The 25,714-nt window shown below is 56.1% G+C and overlaps 1 protein-coding gene across 1 annotated transcript in view; it reads right to left on the bottom strand.

Annotated features, from left to right (window-relative positions):
- Window positions 1-25,714, bottom strand: part of NCOA1 (nuclear receptor coactivator 1) — a 92,091-nt gene that overhangs the window by 14,469 nt on the left and 51,908 nt on the right. The window contains exons 3-11 of the mRNA XM_026041030.1: window positions 22,900-23,005; window positions 18,851-19,017; window positions 8,219-8,313; window positions 5,528-5,705; window positions 3,479-3,658; window positions 2,692-2,787; window positions 1,805-1,945; window positions 1,033-1,180; window positions 1-510 (exon numbers count right to left, since the gene is read on the bottom strand). Coding sequence (XP_025896815.1) covers window positions 1-510; window positions 1,033-1,180; window positions 1,805-1,945; window positions 2,692-2,787; window positions 3,479-3,658; window positions 5,528-5,705; window positions 8,219-8,313; window positions 18,851-19,017; window positions 22,900-22,988 — 1,604 coding nt within the window. The 5' untranslated portion in view covers window positions 22,989-23,005. The remainder of the gene's footprint in view (window positions 511-1,032; window positions 1,181-1,804; window positions 1,946-2,691; window positions 2,788-3,478; window positions 3,659-5,527; window positions 5,706-8,218; window positions 8,314-18,850; window positions 19,018-22,899; window positions 23,006-25,714) is intronic.

Here is a 25,714-nt window from a genome sequence, read left to right as displayed (position 1 = left end):
ACGGCGCCGCCGGGGCCCTCGGGCAGGGCGGCCGCGGGGCCGAAGGGCCGCCCGGCGCCGCCGGCCATGCCCACGGGCGAGTGCATGGCGGGCATGGTCGGGGAGAAGGGGGTGCTGCCGGGCGCCCGCGGCCGTGCCGCCAGGCCGGGGCTCACGCGGTGCCTCGGGGACATGAACTGCGGCGGCGTGATGCCCGGGCTGCTCATGGGGGAGCTGCTGAGGTTCAATGTGTGGTTACTGTTCTGGGYGCCGCCTTGGGCCTGGCTTAAGGCGACGTTGGCTCCCATCGGGGTGCCGGGCGAGCAGCCGAAGGCCGGCTGGCCGGCGCCGGAGCCGCTGCTGTGGAGGCCGGAGGGTGGCGGCTGGGGGACGCTGCCGTTGGAGGGCGGGATGGAGGGCGCCAGGGCCAGCCCCTGGCCCGGCGAGACACTGGCATTCAGCGAGGGGCTCACGCGCGGCAGCGGCAGCGCCGAGCTGCTGTTCTCCTGCGGGGAGAGCATGCCGTGATCCCTGCGGGAAACAACGGGGAAGGGGGGTCACGCGCGGCCTTGCCCGAAGCCCCAGCCTCTCCTGCCTCCTCTGCAGCTCCGGGAAGCCTGGAGCGCCGGAGCCAACTGCTCAGACATCCCCCTTCCAGCACTACCTTCGGATCCGCTTCTGGAGCGTGGAATGGGAGAGGCAGCGCCGCCACCTCCCCAGAACCACAACCCAGTGCCCAGGAGCTTCCTGGAGCTCCTGGAGCGCAGCAGCTCCCTGGCTACATCCCCTTAACCCAGTGCCCAGGAGCTCCCTGGCTACATCCCCTTCTCCGCACGGCGGTTCCAGAAGGAAGCCCGCGCTGACGGCATTCCGCTCCAAGCCAGCCTCCCTAACCACGTCCCGGTCCGTGGACTCGGCTCACCCGGTTCTACCTGTTCTCCGGAGCCTCTCCCTCCTGAGCTATTTCRCTGGGGTTCCCCAGGGCAAGGCAGGAGGCTGCGGCGAGGCTGCAGGCGGGGGGCCTGCCGCTGCCTGTCGCTGCCCGGGGCTCACCTCTCGATGACGTGGATGCCCATGATGAAGGGCTGCATCTCCGGGCTGGACGGGTAGCAGAGCTTGCACTTGGTGTGGGCGCTGAGGACCGTCCCGTCGCTCAGGGTGAAGCGGTAGGAGGGGCTGAAGGCCGTGCCACGCGTCATCACTGCGGGAGAAAAGCACAAATCCCCCCGTTAGAGGTTTGGGGAGAGGCTGTGATGTCCTGCAGGTGTCGGGAGGAGGATGGAGAGGGCGAAATGGGCTCTGTGCCCGGGGGGAACAGATGCAGAGCTCTGCTTGGAGCAACAGCGGGGCAAGGGAGCACCACCTCAGGGGCAAAACTGAACGCTGGTCATTCTGACCACCCCAAGGACAAAACTGAGCGCTGGCCCTTCTGACCAGCCCGTTAGATTCAGCCTCAGATGTTTTGCCAGGGTTCACACTCCAAGGATGGAGCTTGCATAAGACATGGGAAAGAGAAAATAAAAATAACCAGTGTGTTTAGCTCATTGCAATGCCCAAGCGTGGCCTGCAGGAGCTCGTCTTGGCCCTGCCTTTCCCGGAGGGCACAAAGAAACCCCCTGGGCTGGCACGAGGGCAGCAGATCCGCAGGCTCCTCTCCAGCCCGAGCAGCCYTTCCCACGTCACCAGGGCCACTCCACTGCCGCCTCTGGCACTTGGGAATTATTACTGCAGCATTTTGGGTATTCCTTCCTCCCAGGAGGTGTTTGGGCGGCAGGGAGGCCCGCACGGGCGCTGCCGGCCGGGAGCGAGCGCGGGAGCCCGTTACCTTCTTGGAAGAGCTGCTTGGCGTACGAGGGCTCCCTGCCCTGCGGCTGGAAGAAGGCGTAGATGCACTTGCGGACCAGGTCCTCCCAGCCCGTCCTGCCCGCGGCCCGCAGCGAGCTCGTGTCGATGGAGATGATTTTGCCTGCGGGAGGAGCGGGGAGCCGCGTTAGCCCCACACGGAGCAGCTCCCAGAGCACAASTGGGTCGGCAAAGGCKCAATCCTAGCAGGTAATGAGGGTGGTTTCCAGCATACAGATATAGCTCCCGTATCCCAGAATCCCAGGRTGGCTGAGGTTGGAAGGGACCCCCAGGGCTCCCCCAGCGCAGCCCCTGCTCCAGCAGGGACACCCAGAGCACGGGGCACCCGGGCGCATCCCGGCGCGCTGGCAGATCTGCAGAGCAGGAGCCTCCGCAGCCTCCCTGGGCAGCCTGGGCCAGGGCTCGGGCACCCTCCCACCAAACAAGYTCTTCCTCACGGCCACATGGAGCTGCCTGYGCTGCAACCTGCACCCACTGCCCCTTGGCCTGCCCCTGGCCACCACCCACCAGAGCTTGCACCTTCCTCCCTCCATCCTCCCCTCGGCTCCTTGGACACACTCACCAGCTCCCCTCTCACCCTCCTCTTCTCCAGGCCCAACACTCCGCTCACTTAACCGTGTATCCAAACACGGCTCCAGGCCCAGCAGAGCGGCACAACCCACCCACCAGCCCTGTTGACAGCGGTGCCAGCAGGGGATCATACAGTGCCCGGCTGGATGGACACACAGACGTCTCTCCCGGCTCGCTATGGAAAGCTCCCGATCCAGCATTTCGCAGCAAGACTCCTCGGGGAGTGGGAAAGAGGCACCGCGGCCGGGACACTTGTGCTGAGCCCCGTCACACTCGTACCTGTGGTGTCCTGCTTGGTCACGAAGGACTCGGAGGGGGCGACGGCGGCGGGTCGGGGCAACCTCCTCGCGATGCAGATGAGGCAGGACTGGAAATCTGCCAGAAGCAAGCRAGGACGAGCAGCAGGGTGAGACGTTACAGCTACCGGTCAGCATTTTAATTAAAATCACGCCGCCGTGCTCCACTGCCACGTCCCGCCCTGGAAGGGTTTACCCCGAGCGAGCGCCCGGGCCTTCAAAGCAAGCAGGCTGGCTCCGAACGCGACGTTTGCTGGAAGAGAGACATTTCCAGCGCCGGGAGAAATTAATTGCGAGGGCTTTTCGGCTCTGGCAGCGACGCACAATAAAAGTCAGCGCTAAAAGCCAGCGCCTGTCAGCTTCGGGCAGAGTATTTGGTCGTAAAATAGCGTAATTTATTCCTTCCAGTCATGATCTCCCGTGTAAACCGCAGTGGATTAATTCGGCTAATGCACTGGAAAATAATAGCTGGTATCCAGGGCTGGGCGCTTGCGGGAGAGCTTCCGTGCTCCCCCGTGTGGGGGTCCCACGGCCTGAACGTGCTGGGGAGACCCTGCCCATCCCAAGCCCCATCTGTGAGCGCCAAGGGGGAGAAGTTTCCCTATGGAATGGCGTTTTGGGATGCTCAAATGGAGAGCAAGCAGCCAAGGCTGCAGGTAGGGCACGTGGAGCAGGATGGTGCTCAGTGCCACGGCCAGCGCCGGGCTGCCCGTCCCACGGGGCCGGCGCAACCCGCATCCCGCCGGGATGGCGCCCGCTRCCCGCCCTACCTTCGCCTTCCTCCTTGAAGGACTTGGGCTGCGAGACGGTGAAGCACTGCATGACCTCGTAGCGCTGGCGCGCCTCCTGGTTCTCGGCGCCCGCCTCGTCCGGCGGCCGCACCAGCATGCGGCAGCTGAACGTGTGGCTGCTGCGGCGCGGCGCCTCCTGCGGCCACGGCACTCCGTTCACTGCGCACGGACACCGGGAAAGGRGGGCGGGAAAAGAGCGTTAGGCTGCCATCGAGCACGCGCACGGAGACCCAGCGACCCTCCGGGAAAGGGATAGGAGGGAAGAGCAAGCACCAAGCCCAGGGCCCGTTGCCTCCTCTTGTTTCCGCAGCCGACGGGAAGGTGAATCCCTGCGGAGCGGCAAGACCTCGAGGTGCCCACGTGCTCGTGACACGTGAGGAGGGCAACGTGGCCCTAAAATGTCATGGACTTTGAGATCCAGCGTTTGAGCTTGCACCTCAGAAGCAAAAAAACAGCGGCAACCACAATATTCTGCGGAGTTTCTCTGGCTGCTTTGGAATTGCAAAAATCTGCAGTTTAAACCACTTTGTTTTTGGTGAGGCCTGCAGAACTGGCTTTGAGTTTTCCATGTGACTGTGTCCTCTCCATAATTTCCCTTGCTCCAATTTAAAGGTAGATCATGCTGACACTCCATAAAATCTCTTTGGGAACATCTGTACTCACTCCAAGTGATTTTGCCACCAGCAGGTTAAGAAGCTTTCACACAAACTGACCTACCAGAAGAGCTGAGGGACTCCTAACATCCAAGCACAAGAGAAAAACCAGCTGTTCACAACCTCAACCTGGGTAACCACAGGGGTTAGACCAGAGCAGAGTCTCTAAAAGCTCAACGCAATGAGCATCTACAAAGACTCAAGACATCCTTGTCTTCTGCAACTCATTCTTCTGCATGRACTCATTTCTCTTCTGCACTGCAGGAGCCCTCTCTTGGGTGCACCAAGGTTCCCCACATCAAAGTTCAGGAAGAAAAGTTTGGGCTTTGGTTGCCTCCACCATCTCTGATATGTCTCCATCATGGCATTTGTCCTGTATCACTGCTGGAAGTGTCTTCTGCTCACTGGAGTGTCTTCTGCTCTATCTTCTGCTTAGGGTCTTCTACTGGCAAGATCGTCATGTGGGCTTGATGTCGCCCAAGGGTCTTGCTGTCACCCTGACCCCAAAAGACTAGGTTGACCCTAACCTACCTGGGGAAGAAGCTCCTCTGCTCCAGCTGTGCAGCCGACATCTCCAGCAGTGCGGCAGGGCCCTGGCCAGGCTGCTGGGGCAGCTGGAGCTCCTCTGCATGAGCTGGGACGAGCCCCCAACCCCGAGCCCCCAGGCCAGTGCCTCAAAACCCTCCTTAGGAAAAGCCTGAGCACCCTGAGGAGCGTTTATGAGAGCAGAGTTTCTCCTTGCTTAGCACAAACGGGCAACTCTGCGGCTCCAAGAGTCTTTCTGGTCCATGGTCGGCAACAGACAGCAGCGTCTTGGGTCAACCGGCCTCAACGACATCCCGCTGGAGTCGAGGCTTCGGAAGGCCCCAAATCCTGGAGGTTTGGGGCTGGGGAGCCAGGGCAGCTTCCTGCTGGGAGCTGAATCCTGGTGCCATTGAGCAAGGCCAGGGTTTTGAGCAAGGAGAGTGAGCGCCCATGAAGCGACAGGCAGTGGCCAACGCAAACGCTTCCTGGGATGAGAGACGACTAGAACCCCCCCAGTGCTGTCCGCTGCCTTCCCAGCTCCTGCAGCGGCTATTTCCTCAAAAACTAGAAGGAATTTTCTCCTTTCGGGATGTTTCTAACTCGGGAAAGATTTATGGATCATCACCTGGCTTGTACAAGTTGCCAAGTCCCACCTTCTGCTCCCAGACCACCGTGCATGGGACCTCATCCCTACGGTGACACCTGCAAACATGCCAGAGCTTTCCCATGCTGGAGCTGAGCRCTTCCAAGAGCCAAACCTCCCCCCGGAGTTCCACCACACTGGGAAAAGCCAAAGCCACAACCAGAGCCAAACCATCTCTGGGGGCAGTCGGATGCCCGGTGTCCTTACCTAGGGACTTAGGCAGCAGGTTCTTGACGAACTCGGCGTGATCGCCCACGTGCAGGATGCTGTAGACGCTGGTGTTCATGAGCTCCTCCTGGTTGTAGCCCAGGTAGCTGGTCACGTTCTCGGACACGAAGACGATGCGACCCTCGCGGTTCACCACGAAGAAGAAGCCGTCCAGGGCCTGCAAGAAGGGGACAGGGCCGTGAGGGTGCTGGGGTGCTGCTCCCGAGCGGCTCCTGCACCGGCTGCCGCCGGAGAAACCGGCAAAGCGCATGGGGCAAAAAAGCCCCAAACTTCTAAAAAATTGGGGTTTGCTGCAAAGCAACATGAAGTGCAAGAAAGAGGAAAAAATAACTAAAAAGAAGGGTGGAAAAGGAAGAAGGCCTTTGTGGAGAGGGCCCTGGCAGCTCCGCTGCATCCGCCGTATTCGCCGCAGTTGCCAAGACGACRGCGCTTTGTGCTCCGGGCACCCAAACCGGAGCCTCCCGTGGCGCCGCTGCCCCGGGCGCCAGCCCAGCCCCAGCAAAGGGCACCCTGTGAATGCCAGTATTTCAGCGAGGGGAAAGAGCTCAGGTGCAAGCCTTGTGCCTGGGTGCAAACCCCTGTGGTACCAGGGTGCAAAYCCTTGTGCCTGGGTGCAAACCCCYGTGGTACCAGGGTGCAAAYCCTTGTGCCTGGGTGCAAACCCCCGTGGTACCAGGGTGCAAAYCCTTGTGCCTGGGTGCAAACCCCYGTGGTACCAGGGTGCAAASCCTTGTGCCTGGGTGCAAACCCCYGTGGTACCAGGGTGCAAATCCTTGTGCCTGGGTGCAAACCCCTGTGGTACCAGGGTGCAAACCCTTGTGCCTGGGTGCAAACTCTTGCAGCGCTCAGGTGCAAACCCTTGTGCTCAGGTACCAGGGTGCAATCCCTTGTGCCCTGGTGCCAACCCTTGCAGTGCTCAGGTGCAAACTCTTGCATTCGGGTGCAAACTCTCAAGGTGCCTGGGTGCTGCACCTCATGCATGGGTGCATATCCTTGCATCCTGGATGCAAAGCCTTGTGTCTGGGTGCAAATCCTCAAGGTGCCGGGGTGCAGCACTACATGCGTGGGTGCAAATCCTTGTGTCTCGGTGCAAATCCTCAAGGTGCCGGGGTGCAGCACTACATGCGTGGGTGCAAATCCTTGTGTCTCGGTGCAAATCCTCAAGGTGCCTGGGTGCAGCACTGCATGCATGGGTGCAAATCCCTGCGGTGCCCAGCTGCAAACCTCACGGCTGGCTGCAAACCCTCGCTGCACCTGGCTGCAAACCCGGCCTGCAGTAGCCACATGCTCTGAGCAACCCTCATCTGCAGCTCGTTTTGGGGAGGAGGGATGGGGAAATGGGAAGGGAGCATCCAGGGACAAATTCTTGCAGGAATGGGGGGAATTTGCAAGTATGACTCTATGCAAGTAACGCTCCAAGCTGCCTGGGGACCAGCTCTGCCCCAGCACCCGGGCACGAAAAYGCCCTGCTCTGATGCCAGCAGCAATACTGCTGCATTAATGCTCTGCATTAAGCACCTCTCTATAGTTTAAAAAACTTAAAATTACTTTCTTTGTGCTCTTCACAGATGTCCCAACCAAGACAAAAGGTCAGGAGGCAGAAAACTTTTCCAAAAATAAATGCTGGGCTCTTCCAAAAACCAGGGCTTCACCGGCGCCTTCCCAAGTTTCTGACACCTTGCTCCAAGCTGCAGCTGCTCTTTATATAGATATGCAAAAAGATGCATCTATATAATGCAAGAAACTTCCCCCAAGTGGGAAAAATATTCCTCTGGGTCACTGCAGAGAGGGAATAGGTTTCCTTGTGGGTCAAACCACGTAGGAGCAAGGTGGTTTGGGCACAACCTGCACCTCCAGGGCCACTTCCCGTGCTGCTGCAGGAGGAGATTGATTACCAAATCAACCCTCAATTGGCACAAATAAGAGCTTTTTGGCACAGTTTATAGGTGTAAATAACAATTGGGATTGAAAGGCGTATTTCAGTCAATTGGCGGGCAGCAGCTTATTTGCAAAGCAGAAAGCAGCGCCCTGGTGCTCTTCCCTGCTCCGTGCTGATTCCCAGCAATCCGATGCTCACTTATTCCCCTCATTCCTCCTCTCCGGAGCAACCACAAGGTTTTTTGGTGCTGTTTGCACAGCCAGGCTGGCCCGGGTGTCCTCCGGAGCATTCGGCACCTCCTCTGCCCCTTGGCCAAAGCCTCCGCCAGCGCCGTCGCGTCTGCCTCTCCCGGATGCAACCRGCACCCTTGACCACCCAGCGTTGGGTGCTTGGGCCTCGGACCTTAGCCCTGCTGCTCCCAGGGCAATTTTGGCAGCCCAGCATCAAGATTTGCAGCCTCCACCTTTTTCTCCAAAAAAAAATATAACCCCCACGCTGCTTTTCAGCTCCCGGTTATTTACTGGGCTGCGAGTGGAAATCGCAGGGTAAATCTATGGGCTGTTTTATGCCAGCAATTATGCTATTAGAGGTAATTACGTGAAACGGGTGATTAGCCCRTGCTCTTTTGGTCTCCAAACCTGCAATTTTGCAAGGCGCTCGAAATGAAGGAAGGCCCCGCCGGGAAGGTCCCRCCGCACGCGGCCGTGTTTATCAAGCCCCTCTGCGGCTCGGTGCAGCCCAGCCTCTCCAAAAACGGGTGTAAAAAGGAAATAATTGGCTTCAGCACCCACCTCTAGCAGCAGCGGTCCCAGCGACTCCTTCTCGATCACTCCCTGGCTGCTCGACGAGATGTCCGACTTCTGCACCTCGTCGTCGGCCGCTTTCTCTGCAGCAAAGCAAGAGGCAGCTTTGAGGCAGGGGATCTGAGCTCTTACCACGGAATCACGGCAAAATATTGGGGCCAAACTGGCATTTTCCAGCRCCAAGTTGCTCCAAGCGCACATGCCGGGGGGCTTCTGCGGTTTCCTTTAATCCTTTGGCCTACAGAGGGGGGGAAAAGCTTGGAGAGAGAGTTGATGTCTTTTTTAATCACAGCAAAATGTTGGTTTTGGTGACTCAATGGGCTGCAGTCACCGCAGAAGCATCCAGGCATCGAAGCTGCTGAGATTCGTGGCAAAAAGGGCCTTGGTTTTCCAAAGCCCGGAAAAGCAAGGATTTGCAGGTGCCTCCAAAGTCTATGGCAGTGGTGGGCTGAAAAATCACATAATTGGGCTTGTAACCTGTGAAAAAACACCTAGAAAATTAGGTTTCTTATCAAAYAGTCCCCAGATCAGGACTGTTATTTGCATTTTCTCATTGCAAAGGTTAAGGTATTTCATCGTGCAGCGACCTTAGACCTCTGCTAAAGGCTGTTTTAACCCCCATTTCTAGAAATGGTTGGTTTTCACCTGTTATGTCRAAAGAGTGAAAATTCCTTGATTTTTCCAAGGCAAAAATGGAGAAAAAAGAAGAAAACTGAACAACTTGGAGGTAAACAGTGTCCCCCCAGCAGGYCCTTGCCTGAGCTAAATAAAATCGGAGGTGAGTTTGTGAAGGGCCAGGTCATCAACCATCCCTGGAGCTGCGTCACCTGCAAGAGCCAGTGCAGTGAATTTAAAGGAAAAAAATGGGAAAAAAAAAGTTATCTGGAAAAAAAAAAGGAAAAAAAGCACTTGCAAAGAGTGCAAACATGAAATCTGCACGGAGGAGAACACGCAGGGTCGTGTTCATCCATCAGCGTGATTCCCAGCTGGAATAGCGGGCACGCGCCAAGGTGAAAATTGTGATTTCAAGGTACCTTTCAACCGTGCCAGCTAAATATACACCAGATCAGAGCTKGTATTAACAGAATCGGGTTGATTTTTCCCTTCCACTTCCCCTTCAAAGCGGATATTCCAAAACCAGGACAACATCCCACCGTGTTCCAGCACAATCCAGCATGTGGAGGTGACAGCAGTGGGATGGTACCTGCTACCAGCACGAGGACCTGAACCTCCAACACCAACAAGGCTTCCAAACAGCCACACCGGGCAACGCAACCCAACCATCTATATTGACAATACCTCCTAACAGTTCTCCAGGGTGGGACAGTCCAGCAAGGACTTCTTGTTTTCTAGTAGTTACTGTTTTGAGGAGCTGCTCTTCTTAAACCGTAGGAGATCCCATGAGGTTATCGGAGCAACTTGTGACCCAACCACACATCTGCTGGTGAACACATGACCAACTAGTCATTACTTCTTTAAGAAGAGGTCATCAGCAAACACAAAATGCCCAGAAATGGCACGTTTTTCTCATAATCCTCCCTRTCCATTGTGTTTTGGTTGCTCCACCAACCGGTATCTCCCCTCCTTCTCCATGGATCTTACRGGCAAAAAATCCACTATTTTTGTCGTGTACCTCCACATTAACGGGCACAACCACGTTCCTTAGGCCTGCACAATGCGAATGCATCACGAGGACTCATTTGACGCACTCGWCCCTTTCTGCCAAGCACAAAACCCAACGTATTGGAGCAGCGCGTTGCCCCCAGCCGAGTGAGCGGCAATCCATGACCTCCTTCCAGCCGAGGAGCTCGGCGAGGATGCAGGGTCGCTTCCTGGAACGAGCCCGAGGCAGAAATCCCCATTAACGCTGCTTTGCAGCTGCAGAGGGGAGGTGGAACCAGCTCTGCTTTTCCAGACCTTGCTGGAGCAGCTAAGCTCAGTATTAGCCTCTTGGGAATGAGCGGCCGTAGCACCTTGGGACTGAGGCACCTTGGTGGTGGCCAGGGGCAGGCCAAGGGGCAGTGGGTGCAGGTTGCAGCGCAGGCAGCTCCAYGTGGCCGTGAGGAAGAACTTGTTTGGTGGGAGGGTGCCCGAGCCCTGGCCCAGGCTGCCCAGGGAGGCTGCGGAGGCTCCTGCTCTGCAGATCTGCCAGCGCGCCGGGATGCGCCCGGGTGCCCCGTGCTCTGGGTGTCCCTGCTGGAGCAGGGGCTGCGCTGGGGGAGCCCTGGGGGTCCCTTCCARCCTCAGCCACCCTGGGCTTCCRTGCACCAACCTCTACTCTGACCTGATTCCTTGGGCGCTGATTCCTTGGTCCAGCTCCATACGGAAAAGCCTGGATTTTTACCTGCCCAGCGGCAGAGGGAAGCCCGCTGCTCTTAAACCAGAGCAAAAGGGAGCTGCTTTCTGCCTTCACACCTCTTAAACATTCACAGAGGGCAGATGTCTTAGGCGGAAAAGGCTGTCTGTCTGAACCGTGTCAGGGAAAATTACACGGTGCCRCTTGAATCCAAAATGAAGGAGCGCTGGGAGGCGCGCGGGACGGAGCGGCGAGGGCTTCTTCGTCGGCAGCCCCRGGATCACGCCGGTGGAAGGGCTCCCTCTGAGCGCGGGAAGGAATGAAGGGAGGAGGAAAGCTTTCCTGTCGAGCCGCGGGGTTTAACGCGTTCCCCAAAAACGGTGTCAAGGCCGGATCTGCAGGGAGGAGACGCAGGCGGCTCCCCTGGCAGCCCAGCGCAGCCTCGGCTCTCCTCCCGCAGGCACAAAATGCAGCACAGCGCGGCTTCGACGACCCGATTCCATTAATTCTGCAAAGAACGAGACCAGCTGTCTGTTCCTGGCCTGAGTCGGGGGAGACCTGGGGAACCAAGCTGAGTCCCACGGGAGGACACTGATTTTTGGGGTAGATCTGCCCAGATCCCGCTCAATTTGGCCCCAACCTCTCAAAGGAGCCTTGAATTTTTGGGTGCAACCACTACKCAAACCACGAACCCCCCAGATCTTCCCAGCTCTCTAGGAACAAAGGACTAGAAGGCCACTCAGCTCAAGAGTGAACCCTTACAGTTGGACTYRATCATCTTGAAGGTCTTTTCCAACCCTAAGGACTCCACGATCCGTTGGGCTGCCTCATCCCAGGAAAGGGATTTAGAAGGGAGCTCGTTGAGGCTGGCAGTTCAATTATCACAGCACGCACGTCCCGGGATGCAGGCGGGAAGCTGCCCACACTGCAAGGGCATGAAGAGGAGCRTCCAACATCATCCCAAACCCATCCCAAACCTCCCGGCAGGGCCCGCGGCTTGGCCGGGCTCCAGGCTAACCGCTCCTTCCTCCAAGGCTCTGGCTCCTCTTCTAGCGCTGCAAAAAACCCCAGGATGAACCCGGGTGCTGGAGCTGCCTGTGCTCCAGGGCTGCCCATGGGCTCCAGCAACCCGCTGCTCCAGGCAGGAGGACTCTGGAGGGCCACGAGGTGCTTCCAGGGATCCATTCAGCCCTTCCAATGGCCTGTGGGAAGCGCTTCCTATGGATGAGCTTCATTCCTTAGGAAGGCCTGGATGAGGAGCTTCCATGCAGCCAGGAGAGGGCAGAGRAAGGCACTTCTTGATGGCCACATGCCAAGCACATGGATGCTGGTTGGCCCCTGGGACAGCTTGGCCTTCCTCCTCATCCTCACCCAGCTCAAACGGGTCCSCAGCATGATGGGGCCAAACTGAGAGCCCCATCCCAAGGTGAGCATGTCACTGTCATTGCCATTGCCATTGTCATCGTCATTGCCATTGTCATCGCCATTGCCATTGTCATTGCCATGGCCATGGGTAGGCCAACCTGCAACCGTCCCTCTCCAGGAAGGACAAGGTGGACCAGGAGAAAAGGACTTTCAGGAAAGGGGATTTTTCCCCCTCATTTCCTGCCCTTCTTAAAAACGAGACAGAATCAGCCAAAAAAAAAGAGCTAATCCAGCACAGCAGAAGGCAAGAGGAGGAGTCTTTCCTACAGGTGGTTTATGAGTCTCTGCATGATCCACGCGCCTGCTACGTCCCATCAGCTCCTCTTCTTACAGCTAGGTGCTAAAGGATTTATTAGTTCTTGACAGTGCGAGCTGCTCAAAAGCCTGCAGATATAATGGCCAAATGTTCACTTGTTAAAGGAAAGGCAGCGTTTGGAGAGGCCCGTGCAATTCTTAGCAGCCTCCCCCTTCCCCTGGTGCTATATTTAACCTGCCAGCTCGATTAAAGCTGTCAGGAGAGGAATGAGGATTTTATTGACAGGCTTCGGAGGTGGCGGGGCTCTGTAAAATAAACATCTAGAGAGGATGCTCCTCGGTGCGACCGCGCGGGCAGCGCTTCGCACAGCGCTGCCCTGGGGGAGGCTGCATCCGAAATCGATCCGTGCTGGAGAGCGGGTTCCCGGGGATCTGGGGAGACGGGCTTCCCGCCRGGCCGCGGAGCCGGGCACGGACGTGCAGCCTGTTGTGGGTTTCCCATCGAAACGCCTGGAGGAGAAGGGATGCGGGGCGTGGCAGTCCCAGATTTGGCTCCAAGGGGCTCTTCATGGGCCCCATCTGAGGTGGAATTCGGGATGGGAGAGCAACACCATGCARCAGTTCCTGCAGTAACCACCTCCTCTTGCTGCTCCGGGCCAACAGGTTCACCATGCCGAGGACAWAGGAAGCAGGATCTCTATGGTGTGAGGTTCACCAGGCTGGAGGCCAGAGGAGCGCCTCGGATGAGCCCATCTAGCTTCTGYTTAGGACACTTTGCACAGCTCTCCAACTTTCCAAACCACAAGACATTTTCTCCAGCCCTTGAATGATTTTTGTGGCTCTCCACCTTCTCTAGACGTTGCCATCTCCTTTTTTTCCAGCACAGACACCAGATCTTCCTTCTGCGTTCAAGTTTTGTCCCACCAGCATCATACACGGGGTAACRATACCCAAGGGATCATTTCAGACCACTTTGTGTTTTGTCACATCAGTCACGAGGACTTTCTGCTCTCCTAGGATCTCCAGGTGGCTTCCAAGGCACCATTTACCAGGGTATGGCCCATCCAGTCTTCCTGTCTATAGATGTATAGCCCTGTTTGGGCCCAAGCTGTGCTCCTACGTTTCACTCATCAACCAAGAAGATGAACTTTTGGTAAAATCTGGAGACATTTCACCTAGGGGTGAAAGAGGTGATGACAACAGTCTTGGGCCACAGTGAAGACCCGTTGGGGCAGTGCTGGCAACAACCTAGAAGACCTTTTAAGATCTCCTTTGTGGAATAGTGACAGTCTGGGCTGCTGAACTTCGAAAAATAGACTTAAATTGGAAGAAGGAGAGAAAGGAGGAGGAATCGCTTGAGTCTGAACCCAAGGCTGATATGGCCAACAGTGTGGGGGTCAAGACGAAGCCCTTCTCCCAACCAACGTTGGGAGACCCCAGGGCAAAGCAGTGTGGTGGCTGCTGAGGAGCCCTGGGAAGACCAAAGCCAAACTCCCCTTGGTGACCTCCCTTCAAGCAGACAAAAGCAGGACGGCTCCAATAAAGTCGATGCGTTTGCAGCGGAGGCCGCAGAACCCGGCTGACAGTTGTAGCCTGAAGAGATTACCATCTAATTTTAGAGCTGACACCAACCTTAATGTGGTTTTAATTAATTAATTAAAAATCCTTTAATTAATGTAAACCCCTTAAAGCGTTTTTAATTTACTCCATATCCAGGAGACATTTCCACTTGCTCTGCTCCTTGGATGTCATTTGGCTGCCTGCTTTTGTTCTTCAATGAAACCCCAGATGCTAGACCTCAGCTTTGACTCAGGTTAGACCTCAGCTTTGGTTGTGTAAGACCTCAGCTTTGGTTCAGGTTAGACCTCAACTTTGGTTGTGACAGACCTCAGCTTTGGTTGTGTTAGACCTCAGCTTTGGTTCGGGTTAGATCTCAGCTTTGGTTCAGGTAAGACCTCAGCTTTTGTTCTCTGTGGTGCAGGTACCGAGCAGTCTCAGGGACATAAAATCTTTCTTTTTTTAGATCTTCCATCTTCTGACTTTGGCTTCTGCCCCCTTAGGCTTCCTCCTGGCCTCACAAATCTTAGTTTCTCCTGCATACAGCAACATTAATCTTCAGATCCCAACTTCTCCTTTTATCCTTTGGCACATTCCCTTCTGCACTTCCCATCCTCACCTGATCTGCCACCTCTAACGTTCCAGGAGATTCACGGAACTCCCRAAAGTTGCACTCAAATTCCTTGACTTGGGCATCTTCCACTTATCTCTGAATTCCTTTGGAGGTCGAAGGAGAAGACCTGTCACCTGTAGACAGCAACGTCACCCCGGGCAGGTTGTGTGAGAGCAGCAGCACCGTCACCAGCGTTGGGTCCTCCTGGGATCACTCTTCACCTTTGGCTCTTCTGGGCAACCTGTGTCCTGTAGAGCGGCCACCAGCCCCTGTCTTCAACTCGCTCCGTTGACATGACCGGCTCTCCATTCTGCCTCCATTACGTGGTGGAGAGCTGGGTTGCCCTGATGCAGCCTCTAAAGGAAGATGGGACCGCACCAGATGGGACAACCCTTACGGACCACGGATGCTTCCCAAGAGCCACAGAGATCCTCAGCAACCGGAGAAAATGCTACACGTGTCCTGAGACGCACGGTTAGTCCAACATTTTCATTAGTGATCTTTGCACAAAATCTACGAATGCTTTAAAATAAATTTCCTGCTGACGCAAAGTCAAAGGAGGAGGGTGGGATTACGACACGGGGAGAGAGAAGAGCTGCAGTGAAGTTCAAAATAGAAAATGCAAGAATATGCAATTAGAGAGAGAGATGTTCTGCTGAGACCTGGGAACTCAGGGACCAGGAGCCAGGGAGCAGGAACTGGGAAGCTGKACACCGGGGTCACCACCGATGACTGGGAACTTCTCACGGTTACTACAACCACAGCAAGAAGGCATCACATGCAGAGACAGAGAGGTGGCCCTGCCTTTGCTGGAGGGACCTGAGAAGGTTAATCAGAACCTGGAAATCTTGCTTAGAAACCACACATCGTGCAGGAACACAAATTCCTACAGAATCTTTTTTCAAGTCACTGCGGCCTGGCCTTCACAAACCCCAGAAGCAACTCAGGGCCCCTGCAGAAGAGGCTTCTGGCTGTCCCACCACGGACCTCTGAGTGCTAGAAGCTGCACGTGTCTATAATAAAATAATTCCAGGGCCAAATCCAACCATATGACAAGACAGCAGGGAAACATAATTAAAGGAAAGCCACTGACAGCCCAATGATCGCATGCAACAGAGCAGCCAAAGTCAATAATGACTTCATATACTACACTTAATTAACCTCCCATATTTACCCAAAAGGAAAATGACTTCCTCGAGTAGGTTAAAACACAAATCAGGGGTAGCCATAAATTAAGGGCTCTCTGCAACGGGGTTGATGCAGTGACAGGTGACGGGGAGCCCCAGTGTGCCCAAGGTCCCCGGTGTTCGAGCAAGACCCAGGTGACACAGAAGAGCCACCGGCGAGAACTTGGAGGAAATCCCGTGTTTATGRGAAAGGAAGACGGAGCTTCCCGCCCTCCCCAAGCAGCTCAGCGTTAAAAATGGGGTGTCATCTCCTAATTCTTAATCAACTTATCAATTCTTAATCAACTGCCTTTGACAACGTCCTCTAATCAGGTCAATCCTCCGTAACGTCGTTCCAGGACTAATCTGCATTATCTGCAGATCTGGATGCTTCTTTTCCAGGTACCCGTACAAGCAAATCCAGGAGCTCCACGGCTGGAAGGGGCCTCCTTGTGCTCCCGATTCCCRGTGCTGCCGTGAAAACCTTTCCCCGGAGGCGACGCGCGGATGAGCCGGGTGAGACCCGGGCCGCCACCACAGCCCAGATCGCCCACTAAATCCTCAATGTTGGCAGCTCCAGAGCAAACTTCCCGGCATTTTTGGACYGGAGAGGGACAGAAACTAATAACCGGCACGCCGAGGGTCCTGGCTGGGACGCGCGATGCGCTGCGGCCGCCCAGCTTCTGATTCCTGGCCCCAGATCCCCGCGGAAAAGCAGCATACGGCAGCACAGCGGGAGCAGGCGGCGCCGCCAGGAGCACGGGAAGGGCGGCGGGAAGGAGGGCCCGCCTCGGCTCGTGCTCGGAGACCTGCTCGCGGCGCGCGACGAGGGCCGTCAGGAGCACCCTCCGACGCGTCCGCAGCCTCTCGAGACGCTCGATACGATTTGGTTTATTCTGTGCAGGCGACGCGTTTCCTTTCCTGCTTCGGAGGGAAATTAAGTGCCCTCTGAGCGGGGAGGGCTTTGGGGAAGAGACGGAGTGACTCGATTGCCAAGGGGACGCTCCCAAGGTTGGTGGGTCTGCAGGAAAGACGGGGTGTCCCTCGACAAATGCAGGTTATGGAGAGTTTCCTTCTAAGGCATTTCCAGCACCAGGATGCTGGTGTAACAAGCACCACGCAGATGTGCTGAAGATCAGCTTGGGTTTGATGTCCACATGGAGGTCCGTGTGGAGGAGACCTCTACCAGAGAGCACCAGGGGTCTTGAAAGGGCCTAAGCTTGGAGGCCACCAGACCCGCAGCCAGACCATCTCAGCAGCACAAAGAGCAAAGGCACGAAGAGTTCAGGCTTCAGCCTTGCCATCCTGCACCTCCATCGTCTCTCCAATCTCCATCTGATCCATCTCCATCATCCTTCAAGCTCCATCTACCCCATCTCCACCATCTCTTCAACCTCCATCTACGCCATCCCCACCACCTCTCCAACCTCCATTTATCCCATCTCCACCATGTCTCCAACCTCCATCTACCCCATCTCCACYAYSTCTCCAACCTCCATYTAYCCCATCCCCACCAYSTCTCCAACCTCCATYTAYCCCATCTCCACCAYSTCTCCAACCTCCATCTACCCCATCTCCACYATGTCTCCAACCTCCATTTATCCCATCCCCACCACCTCTCCAACCTCCATCTACCCCATCTCCACCACCTCTCCAGCCTCCTGCGTGTCCAAAGCACCCCGGCCTGGGGATGGGAAGCCCATGAGAACCAGTGCAGGCTCTACAGAGGCAGCCAGCCCGCTACGGGTCTGCTATTTAGTGGAACATTTGGAGCTGTTTTCCCTTTGCCRAGCTCCTCACGGCCCAGCTGCTTCAGCCTCCCTTTCCTTCTCATTCCCGCCGGAGGGACCGGGCTCCGAGGGGAGCATGTCCCAAACCACACGTCTCTAAACCTCCCAACTTTTGCGGGCCAGATGAAACGCCGAAAAATTAACCGCCTGGCCCCTTCCTCCGCTGCATTTATTGCTGCCTTGGCAGCTGAATTTCAGGTTGCTGCCACAGCCGCAAACTGCGTGTTCTGCCAACTGTACATTACTAACATTGGAAGGTGGCCAAACCCAGGAATCTTCTCTGCAAGCATTTGCTTCATCCTTGAAATAGCAGCGCGGCGCGCAGGGGGAGGGCTCCGCTGCCGCATGCGAGCCGCTGAAATCCCTGCCGGCTCCTCCGCTTCAAATCCCGGGCAGCTTTGGCAGGGAGAGGGGCCCGAGGGGCCCGGGAGGTGCCAATGGGGCAGGTGGGACCCTCGAGCAAGGCGGGTTGCTGCCGTGCAGGGAGGAAGCAGGGAGGATGAGGAGGAGAAGCGGAAGGGCGCGGGGAGGAGCAGGGGCTGCACTGGATCATCCCGAGGGGTCCTTTCCAACCTCAACCATTCTGGGATTCTGGCATTCTGGGACACGGAGCAAAGCTCCAACAACATTTTTAAGCAGTGCTCATCCTMGCTAATGTTCAGCCCCGCTGGGCAGTGTCAGGAAAACTAATGAATCCGCGAGCAACGGCAAGCAAGAAGCTCCAAAGTACCTGCCCGCCACCAAATGCCTTCAGAACGCAGCCAAAACGTCAATAAAACCCCCCAAAATCACACCGACCTTGCGGGACAGCCAGGCAGCAGCTTTCTCCTCTAGGGAGGCCACAGTTTGGTGCCCAGAGAGCTACTGAACTATGAGGAGCAGTGCCAGGGCTTCCTGAACAGTGACCTCCGTGAAGCACCGCACGAGGCCGAACCAGCCTCCACGTCGCAGCTCGGCGGCGCTGCCGAGATCTTCAGCATCCGCGTGCAGAGCGCGGGGCACCTTGGCCAAGGCAACACTTGCCTGACGGAGCTCACCTGGTGCTAACGCGACCTGAAACGCAGTCACCTTGTGCACGGAGGACAAAACGCTCGTGCAGAGGAGGCAGAGGAGGCAGAGGAGGGGGTATTTTAACCTTTGCAGGGCTCCTCGAGCATCCTTCTCACTTGCAGGACTCCAGGGACCCGAACCTGAAGGCTTCCGAGGCGTCTCTCTGCGTTGTCACCTACAGAACAACCTCGGGAGGGATGAGGAGCACCGAGCCCTGTGACGTGCCCTCGGGSACACGTTTGTGCTGCTGCACGGGTGACCCCAGAAACACGGGTGCCCTTTCCAAGCCCACGCACAAAGTCACCTTTTTACATCGACACTGCAGCAGAAGCGGGAGACAGAAAGCCCCGACGAACGGAAYTGTCCCCAAGCCATGTTTCTCATCACAATTCTGTGCCCAAAACCACCGGGAGAATATTCGCCCTCTAAAGCTTTCAGACAACGAAAGTCAGGAGGCTGCAGCTTTACCTTGTTCCAACCTCTTCATCTGCTGGATCTGATCAACCGTCTTCTTCAGGATCTTGCATTTGTCAGGTTTGACGCTCAGCGTGTCGATGTCCCCGATGTTTGCGGACAGCAGCTCCGCCAGCTCCTCTAAATATTTGTTCTCCTGTTCTCGCCGCCGCTTTTCATTGCTGTTGGAGACCAAAAAAAAAGGAGAATTTAAGCCATGTTAATGATTTTTGCTTTGCTCAACTCGCCTATGCACTGTTCAGGTACCTAACACCTGAACACCTCTGGATTACTGGGGAGTTACTCCAAGCTTTGGTCTATTTTCATATATACAAAATATATACAAAATACATATATACATATATACAAAAAAAAARTAAAGAAAGAAAATAATGCCAAGGAAGATGCACACCCATGTGCTCCCATGTTCCCTTAACAAAAGCAGACCTGCGACACCGCTGTCTTCCTCTCAAAAAGAGTTATAAATCTGCACAGTCTCTTATTTTCCCAAAGCCAGACTTACTTAAAAAAAAAAAGCCAGTTAGATCCCAGGTTTGTATAAGGAGACTCCCAACACGTACTGGTGTCCACCAAAGTGACTCTGAATCAACCGTGACTGGGGCAAGAGGAACAACATTCAACTTCTTGACTTCTTCCCACCAAAYCCAGCTTTTCCTTCAGCTTCAAGGCAATTCCAGAAGGCCCAACCCYGTCCAACCATTCCAAAATTCTGGGAATCGCAACACAATTATTTATGTGTTATAACATGGCTAGCACGAAAGCCACTCTGGACACTATGACATAAACTTTTGCCAAGGGTAAAGCACCAGATATCCCCCCAAAACCCTGCTTGTCACATGAGGAAAACAAATACATTTTCCCTAATGCCCCTTCCACTAGAGCAACCACAGGATGGAATGAGAAGAGCTCAGAATGTCCACAAATGTACCCATCAGTGAATGGACAATATGTTTTTATCACTTTTCCCCCTGAAAAGTCACATCATTCTTCTTGCAGCCTCTGCAGTTCACTTTTTTATAAAGGTCTATCTAAAAATGCCTCAAATTTACCAAGAAGCTAATGAGATGCATGTGWTATGATGATGGCCTGGAAGGTGTGCATCATTTCTTGGGCTTTTTATAGCATGCAAATGTCTAACAAGCATTGGCATTCCTCAAAGGCCACCCAACTCAACACCCTTGTTGACTGTTCCATTGCCTTGCTCATGCGGGCTTCATTAAACCCAACTCCACCCTGCTCCTGCACCTTGTTTCTCCTCTTTCATGGTTTCTCCATGCAGCTATGACCAGGCAGAGAGGCAAGAGAGCAGCCTTCTGCTCAATGGACATGACGGATCAGTAGAATCCAAAAATAAAATCAAACAGAAGAAACTTGGCCACCAGAAAACTTAGCTGTCAGACATGGAGAACCTAAGTTGGGTTTTTTCTTGGGCCATTGATGGCTTCTGATGATCTGAGGAGCCTTGTGGCGGGTTTGATTTCCAGCTGTGAGAAGTGCTGGCTACGGGCAGTGACCTTGGCCACTTTCAAGCAGGGATGAAGGAAATCAGGCCTGAATGGGAAGGGGAGCTCTTGAAATGACCCATTTACACCAGGGAAAGTTCTACGCTGTACCCAAATAGACTGTCTTGAGGGACCTACTGCACTTGGCAGGGGCTAGATTATATACAAAAGAGAGAAATCTACCCCAAAAGTGCCACCTTCCTCCCYGTCACCATCACCCCAGATGACGTGCTCCCATTAACACCCTGCAGCCACTCCAACCAACAAGCTTTCAGGAGGCCAGTGATTTATATTTTGGATTGATTACCCCAAAGAGAAGGGAGGCGAGATGCCAAAGAACTAGGAATTCATAAGCTAAAGTGCTAGAAGTGGATTAAAAAGAACGACTGCCCAACAGCCCGAAGTCATCGAATCAAAGGATGGTTGAGGTTGGAAGGGACCTCTGGAGATGACCTAAYCCAACCCCCTTGCTCAAGCAGGGTCACCTACAGCACCTTGCACAGGATCTTGCCCAGGCAGGTTTTGAATCTCTCTGCTCCAACAAAGASCTCCCGGCCAGGGAGGTCCAATGGCAGCCAACTGCTCCTCCAAGGAGCGTCTTGGAGGTCAAGCCTATTCGTAGCTCCCTTCGCGAAGCAGAAAGAGCARGGAAAGGGAAAAAAAAAMCCCTCTGTTGTGGGTGAGCTCATTTTATGAAGAAAAACTTAATGTCGCTGTTGCTGTGGCAACTTTCAAATTGTAGGAGGGAGAATTGGCCAATTTTCCTTACATAAAAGCATCATGAGAATATTACGGCAGTGGGCTGTTCTTTATGACTCCAAAGTAGCATCTAAAGCTCTGCTTAAAGCTTCCCGTGTCTAACCAAGGAGTTTGGAAGTTCGCTTTGGTCCGGACTACGCCGGAGCGGACACTCAAGCGGGACAGGGAGGAGGGAGAGGTCCCTCCCAAAGGGAACGCAGCGCGGCCAGGGCTTCTCCTCCGAGGTGGCCACCGTCGCGGTTCAGCAGCACCGTTCTGCCTTCAGTGGCTACCCCTGCCTGCAGCCACTGGCCTCAGCACTCCTAAAAACACCCATCTGGGGGGCTCTGCACCATTTGGGGGGCTCTGCATGTGTAGAACGTAGCTGYATGTGGGTAAGGGATGACACTTTCCTCATCCAGGGGCTTCTGGAGATCTGTGACCAGCTTGTCCCTCAGGCTGTGCAATCAAACAGACTTGTGATGTCTGCAGCTCAAAGCTTTATCGAGGTGCTCGGTGGGTGGGAAACCAAGCAGGGGACGTTCTGCCTTCCCAAGGCAGAAGACGTCAAGCCAAGACACACGTGTGCAGACTCCCAAGAAGAGGTCCACGAGCCCGCCTTGCCCCACCAGGCTCTGAGAAGAAGAAGCCCCAAAGGCTTCATCCCTTGGGGACATGAGTAGCCCGGAGCCAACGAGGGCTGGGAGCACAAACACCCTCTGCCTTGGTCCATGGCAGGGGAAACTCGGCCAGCGAGGGTGGACAATTCCCCTGAGCACTCAGGGCTTGGTTGGGGAGCGCTCTGCAAGGAGACACGTGGGCTCTGCAGTCAATTCGCTGCGCTGGAAGCCAGCAGCGAGCCCTGAGAACTGCAATAAATAGAAAATCTTAAGCAAGCACTTAATGCCTCTCCCCCTTACGCTCTTAGCACACTGCAGCCTTTATGCTCATGGTCCAGAATGTCAGATGCAGGCTATAATTAACAAAAAGCCCAACTGGAGCCCRCTCAACGCATCGATATTCTGCAGCCACAAGCTGAACAGCTTCCCATGGAGGAGAGGCACCGAGTCAGCAGCGGCGCTGCAAAAATGCCTTCTTGCTGAGAGGCTGCAACGGGAGAAAAAGAAAGACCCAGATGATTCACAGGGTGCCAGCAGAAGCCTGTGAAGAGGAGATCACAGGCGTCCGTATCTAGGACTTCTCCTTGTGAATCTGCTGGCGCCGCAGCCGGGACCTGCAGGTCGGGGCGGCAGCGAGCGCCGCGGTTCTGCAGCGAGCGCCGCTTCAAACGGCTCTGCCGCACGCAGCTCGGGAAGTATTTTGGGCACAGGTCGTCCCTCCGCTGGAGCCCGGGGCCAGAGGGCGTCCGCAGGGGGTTCTGAGCGCTCCAGAAGTGTGTGCTCCTCGCCGGGCTGGCGGGAAGAGGCCGAAGGCTCGGGAGGAGCCTCCTCCTGCCCCCCTGCCCTTCACAGAAGTGTCTGTCCCAGTTTCACCCCGGGAAAACTTTCCCGCCGCTCGCCCGCGTGACGAAGCGCTCTCAAGTTGCAAAATCAATACATTATCTTTGATAACGAGCCTCTAATCATCGCTTGCCACCTCCAAACAAGCGGAGCAGATGGGGAGCTGCATTTCCATCATGTTCCATCTTCCACCGCAGCCACTGATAAAAGCAGAGCGAAGTTCTGGTGGGAAGTGTGAACGTTTCTGAGTGGCTGAAACCCTGCTCCATCTGCTCGAGCAGACGGGGCAGAGCGATGCAGGCAGAATGACAAAGCAGCCGCGGCAGGCGAGCGGCACACGTACCTCTGGGCCAGCGTATCGCACGGCGAGCCCTTCCTCTTCCTCGAGTCRGGGTTGCCCGGCTCCGTCGAGCTGTCCCCGAGGCCGCTCATGTTGACCTACTCCGCACCTGCAAGCCAAAGAGAGCCAGAGTTGAGCACGATGCGCCCGGAGCCGCAACGCGAGCGCCCTCGGAAGAGGCAACCAACCCAACGCCACAGAATCCCAGGATGTTGAGGTTGGAAGGGACCTCTAGAGATCACCCAGTCCAACCCCCTGCTGCAGCAGGGACACCCAGAGCACGGGGCACCYGGTCGCATCCAGGCAGGTTTTGAAGACCTCCAGAGAAGGAGACTCCAMAACCTCCCCGGGCAGCCTGTGCCAGGGCTCGGGCACCCTCACAGTGACCCTGTCCCCGTGCCAGTCACCCTTATCATCCAAGGTCTTCCTCCAGGTCTCATCCGCGCTTAACTGCTTGAGTTTAAGCCTCGCTGCAGTAGTTTGGGAAGGAAAAGGGGCAAGGAGAAGACAGCAGCTAAGCTGGACACCCTCCCAGGGGAGCCCTGGGACGCCCCACTGCCAGCAGGCCCCCCAACACCCTCGTCTTGGCTTATCCCAACGCCACCACGTGCCCAGCGCCACCACGCTGACCGAGCAGGTGACGGCGSCCGCGCTCGGCAGGTGAAGCGAGGACAGCGCTGCAGGCGCAGCTGAAATCCCTGGCTCCAGGCAAGCCCTTGACGGAATCCRCGCCTCTTTTTTATTGTGGAAGCCGTTTATTTTACTGCAAAACTTGCCAGGATCCACGGGCCAAGAGCGTGAGCTCGGCCAAAATGAGCAGGGAGGGCAGGAGGTGGCGGCAGCCGGGGGACCTGCTGGGACCTTGCGGATCCGCCCGTGAATTCCACCTCCACACCACCAGAAATAAGAGCAGAAGACATAGAGTATATCAAGGATGAGGGCTTAATGTTCCTGCTCTTGAGGGGACAGCATGAGGTTTCCAACAGGGGCTGGGTGATCCATCCGACAGAACCTCTTTGGCCATTCTCAGCAAGGCTATAGAAGATGACACCCCTAGGTGACCTCCCTAGGGAGGAAGGTGTGTGAGAACCCCGTGTTGGCTCAAATCACACCCAGCAAGTCCTTGTTAGGTGCTGGATTGCTAGAAAATGCAAAAAAAAAAAAGGAAGGAAAGAGCCCTCGAATCATCGTCCTGCAGGTTGGCACCATCCCTAAGGATGCAACGGTCCAAAGAGCTTGGAGAAGCCGTGACTTTGGACACACCAAGCACGTGTATGGAGCTCACAGGAGGGCGGCCGCTGTCCCCTTCAGCCTGGGATGATCCCAGCAGCCCATGTGCTTTACAGGAGACAGGGAAAACTTGGGAACGGCTCCACCCTGGCAGGACGGGTGGGAATAAGCCAGCTGTGGGAAGTCACGAGTCGGTGCCCAAGGAGCCTGCTGCAAACTGCAGCACCCTCCGTTCTYCTCCCAGCTCTCCCAAGATGTGAACTCCAGGCTTAAGGAGCAACTCGGGCTGTCGGTCAGGGATGGGGAGCAGGAAAATAAAGGGGAAAAAGAGACAGTGACGGGGCAAGGACGAAACTGAAGCATTTCCTTCTCCATTACAAGCTGGGCAAGCCCAAAAGGTGCCCTCCCCTCGCCAGTGTCCCCTGTGCCCTGTTGTCAAGGCTCTACCCAACGCAGGCTGGGGCTAAACATCACGCAGATCATAAAGACTCTCCTTGGCATCTAGTGCGGGGGGGAAAATAGATGGGAAAGGGGAAGGACGGGACGATGGGGACGCCTTTTGCTGCAGCCACCCAGCACGCGGGCATCAATGCCACCCAAGCCGGTACTTGCCGTCCCCTCTGCAGAGGCCTCCCCAGCACCTGCCCATTCCTGGCTATCCCTCCGCTCCGGAGCACATGGATAACTCCATGTATTTCCAATTTAGGTCACTGGTCCTTGTGACACACATTCTGCGGCTCCGGGTCCGTTTTTTCCAGGAGAGTTTCCACGTTGTTTTCTGTCGGGAAGCCCAGCGGCTTCTCCTGGGCTCTCCCGCTTGGGAATACTCTCTCCCGCTTGGGAATATTCTCTCCCAGAGTGGCAGGCAGGGAGGCGCAGGACACGGAGCAGGCAGATCCGCTCTTCCCAGGCAGTGCTCGCGTGCTCCGGCTTTTGGGAAGCAGCGGGGCCGGTAGCAAGGGGAGAAACCCCGGGATTGGGTGAGTCAAGGTGGGGTCTCTGCAGTGCCACCCATGGGCCACCCCGCTCCGTTTCGTCTTTGCCCCTTTTGCAAAGGCAGCGCTTCCAAACTAACGCTGATGTGCGGGAGAGGGGGGAATTCAGCCCGGAGCTCCCGGAGCTGGGTGCTCCGCAGGCTGCGGTGGGCAGGGACCTCTGGAGATCACCCAAGGCCTGCCCAGCAGGGTCACCAGAGCACCCTGCACAAAGGCGCCCACAGGAACCAGAGAGCAGCTCCAAAGGGCAGATTCAGGTCCTCGTTGGGAATTAAAACCCAAAGCAGGACTGAGCTCAGCCCCCAACCCCGCAGACTGCTTTTCACATAATCCCAGGATGGCTGAGGTTGGAAGGGACCCCCAGGGCTCCCCCAGCGCAGCCCCTGCTCCAGCAGGGACACCCAGAGCACGGGGCACCCGGGCGCATCCCGGCGCGCTGGCAGATCTGCAGAGCAGGAGCCTCCGCAGCCTCCCTGGGCAGCCTGGGCCAGGGCTCGGGCACCCTCCCACCAAACAAGTTCTTCCTCACGGCCACATGGAGCTGCCTGCGCTGCAACCTGCACCCACTGCCCCTTGGCCTGCCCCTGGCCACC

This window comes from Nothoprocta perdicaria, unplaced genomic scaffold, assembly GCF_003342845.1.
Source record: "Nothoprocta perdicaria isolate Ctin4 unplaced genomic scaffold, notPer1 scaffold_101, whole genome shotgun sequence".
Lineage (NCBI taxonomy): Eukaryota > Metazoa > Chordata > Aves > Tinamiformes > Tinamidae > Nothoprocta > Nothoprocta perdicaria.
Note: the sequence above shows the minus strand (reverse complement) of the source record. Positions and strands in the feature narration are given on the sequence as shown.